Raw genomic sequence first — 9,138 nt, forward strand, 5'->3', positions numbered from 1 at the left:
TTTGCAATTTGCTCAATTCGTAACCTGTCTGTGGCTAGCCGGTCTGAAACTATTGTGATTGAGGATCGGACATGACTGCACTCACACAATAGACTCTTCAGGGCCAAGATGTTGATGGAGAGTAATTTGGAGTTTATGGCATTTGCAGGAACTGAGTTAAGTCCCACTTCAGGCTTCCTAGGACACATTTGGATTTGCTCTCTCATATGTTTACCCTCTGCTTATTTTGTGGCTTTCATTTATTTTTACAAGCTATCCTAGAGGACATCTCCTGGTTGGTCCCTCTTCGGGATCTCCTTTCTGCATTCTTCACTAGATAGAGGAAGGACCTTTATTTTCAAGGATCCCTCTCTGATTTTTCTCCTGGAAAGATCTTGTTCTTCGCTTATGCTTTGGTATTCTGTCTCTACATTAAAAACCCGTGAGTGAATAGTGTGTGAAAGAGGAGCTCTGGTGCCTGTACCTGAGTGTCTAGTTTGTGGCTCCTCATGGGGCATCCCATTTTCTTGTACATCAAACTTTGTATGAAACTCTTTGTCCTTTAGTTCTCCAGGGTACACCCAAAGGGAGACATTATAGAAAACTGGCAGAAACCTCAGTTCTTGATCCTTTTCATGATCTTAGGAAGCTCATTTGTGCTATATTGTTTGTAACAACATGAGAAGGGCAAAGTATGGGTCAAAGTCCTCTTGACTGTATATTTAAGAATTTCAAACTTGTATTTTCTGATGATTATAGTGTAAAACTGAGTAAGGGAAAACTTTGAACCCTTTGTGAAATAGAGTGGCCCTCTTTTGGGGTAGTATGGTCCTTGCAGGGATCCTTAGACCCTAGAGATGCCAGGGCTGTATGGAATATAGTAACTCAGCGATGGGGTCACCCAGACCAGTTCCCCTACATAGATCAGTAGAGCACTCTAGTAGAAAATCCCCCTCCCTGGCTGAAAGGATGCATAATCAAGTATGGTCATCATGTTTTACTAGCAACAGCCACAAAATCAGGAAAGAAGGTCCCTGTCTTACAGACTGTTGAGGAGGAATCTTAATGACCTCCTCCATACCCTCCTCCTCCATCAGATCCACCTGCATCAGAGAGCCCAGAGCCACTGTCAAGGCAGATTAGGAGGCAAGAAAAGAAAAAGGAAGCAGAATCCCTCTTACCATTGAGATAAGTCCCAACAGCAGAGGGAGGGGAAAAGAAAGAGCCTTTTCTTGTGTATGTCCCTTTCTCCTTTAGTGACTTGTATAATTAGAAGGCTCAGAATCCTCCTTTCTTGGAGAAGCCTCACGCCCTAACAGGACTGTTAGAATCTGTATTGTACACATATCATCCCACTTGGGACGATTGTCAGCAGCTTCTCCTTACCTTGTTTACTCCGAAGGAAGGGAAAGAATCAAAACTGAGGTGAGAAAAGCTGCTATGTTAGGAATGAATGGGTCTGAGGAGGATAACTGAGACCACCTAGAGAAGGTGTTTCCCGTTGCCTGGCCTAAGTAGGTTCCTAACACCACAGCAGAACGGGAAGCTTTGAATACTTCTCACCAGTTTCTGTTAGCAGGGAACAGGAGAGCTACTAAGAAACTCATGAATTTTGTACTGGCATGCCAGAACATGCTGGGGAGGACCCCTGACCGAATTTAACTTATAGCTACAGCTAAAGTAGAAAATTGTCATGAGTCTCAGCAAATCTAATCCTGCTAGCAAAGGCACAATGTGTTCCTTGTGCATCAGCCCTGCAGATATTGCAAGAAGGCGGTTTATTATCTTAGAACAGTGTGTGCTTGTGTGCTTTTGCAAAGATATTGTACAAACATGCTGAAGTAACTGTAACTTTGTGGTCTTTACCTTTAAATACTCCTCTCCCCCCCCCCCCCCGAGCTCATCCTTGTTCGTTGTGAGAGGCATGGTGGGCAGTCCACTGGCCAGTGAATAAAACCCGAGTTGATTGCATCAGTTTTGGGCTCCTGTTCCGGTTTGTTGCGGTTTCACCACAACAAATTTGTCTAAGGTTTCAGAGTTATTCAGGGTCCTCAGGAGACCCCCACAGCTTTCTTATAGAGGTTACAGGAAGCTTACAGAGTCTATACACTTCTAGACTCAGAGGCGCCAGAAAATGCTAGGGCAGTCAACTTAGCCTTTGTATCACAGTCAGCTCCAGATATTAGAAGGAAGCTACAAAAATTAGAAGGCTTCCCCGGGATGGTAATTTCCCAACTATTAGAAATAGCTCAGAAAGTTTACAATAATAGAGGCACCTTAAAGGAGAAACAAACTAAGAAAATGACTAATGTCGTTGAAGCTGTTTTAGAACACCAGAATAAAAAGGAGGAAACCCTGAGTTAAGCAGAAATCAGTGTGCTTAATGTAAAGAAGGACATTGAAGAAAAGACTGTCCAGAAATAAAAGGAAAGTCACAGCAGACCTCAAGATTCCTTAATCTAAAGGAGGACTGATGGGGCCCAGGCTCCATACTTGTTAGCCCCCAGGAGCCCAAGGTAACTTTACAAGTAGGGGGCTACCCAGTAGACTTCCTCACTGACACTAGAACTTCTCAGTCTGTTCTCACTGCCTCCCTTGGACCGCTCTCATGGGAGCAAGTATTCATATTAAGAGACTGTTAGAACTTGGTATTCTTGTTCCTTGCCAGTCCCAATGGAATATCCCTTTACTGCCTGTTAGGAAGCCAGTTACCAAGGACTATCATCCAGTCCAGGATTTATGGGAAGTAAATAAGCAGGTTGAAACAATTCACCCTGCTCTGCCTAACCCCTATACTCTCTTGAGCCTGTTGTCGCCAGACTTGAAATTTTACACAGTCTTAGATTTAAAGGATGCTTTCTTCAGTATTCCTCTAGCCCCTGTAAGTCAGCCCACCTTTGCCTTCGAGTGGAGTGACACAGAAGCAGGCATCGTGGAACAACTAACCTGGAACAGATTACCTCAGTGTTTCAAGAATTCACTGACCCTCTTTGACGAGGCACTGCATCAGGATCTGCTTGCCTTCTGCCAGGAACATCTAGACTGCACACTGCTACAGTACGTAGATGATTTTCTTCTAGCTGCAGAAATGGAGGTAAGCTGCTGGACAGCCACTGAGGGTCTTTTACAAACACTGAAGACTCTAGGGTACTGCGTGTCAGCTAAAAAGGCACAACTCTGCACTTTCAAGGTAACCTATGTAGGCTACTACAATGCGGCGGGAAAGAGTACTCTCTTTTCCAGTCATACAGAGGTAATCCTTCGGATCCCAACCCCCACCATCATGGGGCAAGTACATGAATTTCTTGGAGCAGTTGGATACTGCAGGTTGTGGATCCCTAGGTTGCAGAGACAGACAAGACTTTGTACTCCTGCATAGCAGGAACCCAATAATTAATTTGGACAGATAAGAAACAAGAAGCTTTCAAAACGCTCAAAAAGGCCCTCACTATGGCCCCCACCCTGGCTTTACCAGATGTTACAAAGCCTTTTCAGCTCTTTGTTCATGAGAACAAAGGAATCATGAAAGGGGTCTAGACCCAAGATGGTACGGCCATGGCGCAGGCCTATTGCTTACCTCTCCAAATGGCTAGACCCAGTATCAGGCTCTGCTCATCGGTCAGCCTCGCATTAAATTTGTCCAGACGCAGGCCATCCACCCAGGAAGCCTGATGCCTGACGAGGATAATTGCATCCCCTTCCATGATTGCTCTGAGGTACTAGGCTCTGTTCAAACTGCAAGGCCGGACCTCACTGATAAACTCTTAGCTGGGGTAGAACAGCTAGCTATTCACAGATGGTAGAAGTTTTGTCTTGAATGGGGTTCGACATGCTGGAGCAGCTGTAGTGACTCTTGATAAGGGCATCTGGACCCAAGGCTTGCCCCACAGGACCTCTGCTCAACAGAACTTATTGCTCTCACCCAGGTGTTAAGGTAGGCCAAGGGAAAGAAGGTCAACATTTATACTGACAGTAGGTATGCTTTTGCTACTACTCATTTTTACTTGTGGTCGCTGGTTTAAAATAAAGACTCCTGAATTTGACTTCTTGATCGTGTGGCAAAGAGTTTGTTTCCTCGCTGTCCAGATACAATAATTTAAAATGTAAAACTCTATTTAAAGGTTGAAGTCTCTGATTCTAAAGTCATTATTACTGGGTCTCTCCCTCTCTCTTTCTCCCTCTCTTTGTCTCAGTCTTTTAGTCTCGCTCCTTTCTAATCTTTTAGAGAACGGTGTAGGTTTTAGAGATTAATGTGTTTTGGTTTTTTTGTGTGGTTTGATTAATAATTGAAAACCCTTTGATTCCAGTAACCTCTCCCCACTAACTAAATAGCTCTTCCTTCTCCCAGGCATCCCAGTAACTTTGCATGTGTTCTTGCGTTCTGAAATGATACACATCAGAAGCAAACTCACTTCAGAAAAAATATCTGAGGCCAAGACTGAAACTGTGTAAGACAGATGGATTGCTTTTCATACTTCAGGTTGAAATTGACTCTTGTCTTAAATCTTCTGACTTTCTGAATAGAATCAAAAAGAAACACACAGGAATTCCCCTTTACTCCCCCAGTCCCTAATTCTAGGAAATGTACCAACTTTTTGTTATGTTGAAAGCAGTAGAATCTTGGATTAAGTATTTTATTACCAATGCAGTTACTAATGCTTTTGCCTCATATGTGTGTAAGGAATAGGGATAGTAGATTTAAATTATTCAAATAAGGTTTTTGCACATGAATGGTTGTTTAAAATTATGGTGAGAGTGGGAAATTCAGAATCTAAAGTTTTGTATTAAAATAAACACAATTCTGCTTTAAAACATGTAAGGGACACATTTTAAAGGGAAGAAGGACCATAAGAATAAAAATTTAAAGACTTCATTGGCCCTCCAAGTCTTTATTTCCAATATCCTTTGTAAAACTCCTTCATCCCCATCCTCAAGGTCCTGATCCAGGCTCTCCATCAGCCTCTCGATCCTGCTGCTCCCATGCTAACCCTCAATCCATACTGTAAAGCATTAAGCTCCCTTAACCATTGATCTTCTTAAATAAAATGTTTCCCATGTATATATCAAATCAAATCAGAGGATCAGAGCTTTCTTCCACTTGGTCCCATTTGATCTTTCCTGTTATTAGCTCTTCTTTTTAAAATATGCTTACTGCTCCTCTGATCCTGTAATGACTCCTCACCAATTCCTGCCCGTCCAACTCAAGTCCCCCCTTACCTTTCTAATCCTTATTGCTATTCTCTTCTCTGATTTCTTTCTCTCTTTTTAAAAAATATTTTATTAATTGATTTTACAGAGAGAGTGGGGGGTGTGAACTATCAACTCATAGTTGCTTCAATTTTGTTATTCATTGATTGCTTGTCATATGTGCCTTGATGAAGCAAACCTAGGGTTTCAAACTAGAGACCTTCGCATTCTCATTCAATGCCCTACTCACTGTGCCACCACAGGCCAGGCTCTTCTCTGATTTCTCTTTTAACTTGAGAGTATATTTATTAGAATAAGAGATTAGATTTGTTAAACATTGGATTAAAATGGTTAAAAGGATTTTTATATAATTTTTAGGCACTATACACACTGCTGTTTACAATAGCATCAGTACTTGGATTTGGGGAAAGATAAATCTCATACATTTTAATGCCATGATACACTGGTAACGTTCAAAGTAATTCCACCATTTAGAAATACTAATCCAAACTTAAAGAGAGATATACCACTAAATACCCCACACAGTATATTTAAAAATAAATATAGAAATACAACCAGAAGTCTACAAATCATCGGAATAGACAGACTGGCTCCTTCCTTGGGTAAAGAAGGTATGCCTGGCAAGAATGAAGTACCAAGTATCAAAGTATACTCAAAATATAGGCAACCAGCCAATCATGGCGAAGGGAGAGCAGTGCAATTTTCAGTAAGATGACTACTCATAGTCACCAAAGATTCACTGTAATATAGTTGCACATGTTTTGATCATCGACACACAAAAATAGCCCCAAGCACAAAGCCAATCCACTTAGGGGAATAATGATAGAAAGAATAAAGATGGTAATATTAAAAATGACACGAATAGAATTTTGGCACATGCTGTATTCTTCATCCTTTTACATAGGTGAAAAGCATGTCTGCTCAGAGGCATGGGAAAGAGACATGAAAGCAATGTGACATGCCACTGGGCGGAGATTCGCTCTTTGCTGCATGCCATACGTTTAGACACCAGCCGCATGGGTCTGTGTGCTGGGCTGGTTAAGGCCGATGGTGGAGCAGAGCCAGCCTGCAAAATCCACTTCCTCAGCATCGGATCTCTGATAAAAGCATGAACCATGAGTTGCTTCAAATCTGCTCTCTCTGCAGAGTTGTTTATTAAGCATTTATTCACAAAATCCTGAAATTCCATCCTGAATACTCCGCTGGGCTGTTTAGGAGGAGGCTCATTGACTATGTAATCCAACAACTCAAAAATTGCCATGGGAGGTCGGCTGTCCATTCCATAAGAGCTGAGGGGCCTTCCAGGGGTCCTTGGCCTGGGTGGTGTCTCAGCCATATCTCCCTCCACCTGGCACCCAGACATCAGCTCCAGCTCCTTGGCATCTGGAGGAGGGATGGGATACCTCCCAACTGCCATCTCAACCAGAGAGAGCCCCATGCTCCACTGAGTAATGAGAACCCTGGAGTCTTTCTGGCGACATGTAGGACCTTATGCCCACGACGAAGTTGACCATGGAGTCGATGAGCTGTCTGCTGACCCCAAAGTCACAGAGCTTGATTTCCCCACGGGCGTTCACTAGGATGTTGGAAGGTTTGACATCTCTATGCATGATCTTGTGCTTCTCTCTCAGATATGTCAGGCCTTTTATTACAGCAATGCTAACTTTTCCTAAAATTTGTTCATGAATTCTTCCAGCTTTCTTCAGAACTAGATCCAAGGAACGCCTGTCTATGTGCTCCATGCAGATGCTGATCTCGCCATCCCTATAGAATGCACCATAGAAACCCACAATGTATGGGGAGTTACACTCATGTAGAACCTGCAGCTCCCTTATGATCTGGTTCTGGATTGTAGGTTTGATCTCCAAGTGAATTAGTTTTCTGGCCATAACCAGCCTGGATGGCTTGTGGGAGACTTTGAACACCACTCCATCATTGCCAGCACCCAGCTCATTTATTTTCTCAAAATCATCATCCTTCAGTTCCCCCACCTTCTGCTTCTGGGTAAGGAAGGCCTCAAGGCGCTTCCTCTGCTGCTTGTCCAGCTCCAACTCCTCATGCTTCTTCAGCAAAGCCTCCAGGTTGGTCTGTGTGTTCCACACCAGCACTCAGGAATTCCTCTGATTTCTTAAATGTGGTCAATAGCTACATTGTTTGTATTGGTGTTTGTTCCTCAATCTACTGTCTCTCCCCAGACCCCTCGTAGTGGATCTTCCACTTCATACCTTCAACTACCTTCTATGAACTGATAATACTATGTCTCCATCTTTAACTCAAACATCTCTCTTGAACTCCAGCTCTATTTGTTCAACCGAATAGAAACTTCAACAGTTTCTGCCAAGCATCAGCCCACCTGCTAGTGTCTGTATGTATCAACTCTGCCTCCCCTCCTTGCCCTATAATGACTGCTCATGCACCTCTAAGGCCAACCTCTGTCCTTGCACACTAGACCCCAAAGACATTATTCTAGAAATTCTTCTCTCCCAATCCTTATCATCAATTTATTTTTGTCCTTTGCGTTATTACCATCAGCATACAAATATCTTGTTGTATTTCCTACCTTAAAAAAAATCTCTTTAGGTTTGACATACTCTTCCATATTCCGTCCCATTTGTCTGCTCCGTTTTTTAGCAAAACTCTTCCACAGGGTTGTGTATACTCTCTGTCTTAATTGCTTTCTTCCAATCAGGGTTTTGACTCCATGATGTCACCACCTTGTAAAAGTCACCATGGTCTCCACATGACTATATTCATTGGTCAATTTTCAGTCTCACCTTACTTAACCTGACAGCATTTTACATATCTCATTCTTGGGGTGTTTTCTTCCCTCACAATATCTTAGTTTTCATCTTTCCTGCTTAGTGGTTGTATTTGCTTTGGTGTGTGTGCATGTGTGTGTGTGTGTGTGTGTGTGTGTGCGCGCACGCTTTCATTTTCTTTGTTCCTTCTTATCATCCCTAAACTCTTAACATTGGTAGGTCCTGAAGCCCAACTATGGTAAATCTTTTCCTATCTGTGCTCACTCCATCGGTGATTTCATCCATTCATGGCTTTAAATATCATCTACATATTTGTGACTCATAGATTGTTGGGGACTGAAATATAAACAGGGTGTTTTTACAATCTGGATATCCAGGGGACAGAGGTGCTGGGCCTAACCAGCCATCTCACCTGCCCAGTTAACAAAGAGCTATACCTGATTTTTGCTTGTCCCACCCATGTTCTCTGGAAGAGGCTGGAAGCTAGTTTCTTATTGCTGTAAAGTTAGATCTAAATGATATGGTGGGGGTTGTCTTTGAGTTGTCTTGGAAACAACTGAATTGCTAATTGCCCACATTTATTCCCTGAATAAAGACGGATGTGCTTCTGGGGGCCGCCATTGCATCGGCTTAGGAACAGTAGTGACTGTTTGCTGTGTCATCCTCCTGAACCCATCTGTATATATATATCTTTAATTTTCTATCATTTATTTAATTCCATACCTTTTCCCATTTGAGGACCCCATAATAGACTTTTCATGGCTGGACTGTGACAATAGATTAATAGCACTAGCTTAGACTTCTCTCCTGAAATCTGGACTCCTGGATCCAACAACAGTCTACTCAAAATCCACACTTGGGTACATAAAGGCACATCAAGTCAGTATCAACAAAGTGGACTTTAGACCTTCCTGTCCCAACACTCTACAGTCTTTCAGATCTGTTAATGGCTTGTCTAATCTTCCAGTTTTTTTGTTTGTTTGCTTATATTTTAATGCCAAAGCCCTGGCTTATTTTTAGTGTAATTTTTGTCTTTCACTCTACACATGTTCAATCAGGTGACCTTTTGCCTTCAACTCTGGTCTAAGCCAGCATCATCCCTAGCCTGGATTACTGTAATACCCTCCTACTTGGTTTTTGTATCATTACTACTTTTGCACAATGGCATTTAGAGGGACCCTATTAAAATGTA

At 42.5% G+C, this 9,138-nt stretch overlaps 1 protein-coding gene across 1 annotated transcript; it reads right to left on the reverse strand.

Annotated features, from left to right (window-relative positions):
- Positions 1-6,188: 6,188 nt before the first annotated feature.
- LOC136398142 (dual specificity mitogen-activated protein kinase kinase 1-like) lies at positions 6,189-7,786 on the reverse strand. The gene is given in 4 exon segments (XM_066372540.1): positions 6,189-6,286; positions 6,289-6,632; positions 6,634-7,274; positions 7,748-7,786. Coding segments are annotated over 4 exon segments (1,122 nt in total).
- Between the last annotated feature and the right edge of the window lie 1,352 nt (positions 7,787-9,138).

This window comes from Saccopteryx leptura, chromosome 3 (genome assembly GCF_036850995.1).
Source record: "Saccopteryx leptura isolate mSacLep1 chromosome 3, mSacLep1_pri_phased_curated, whole genome shotgun sequence".
Lineage (NCBI taxonomy): Eukaryota > Metazoa > Chordata > Mammalia > Chiroptera > Emballonuridae > Saccopteryx > Saccopteryx leptura.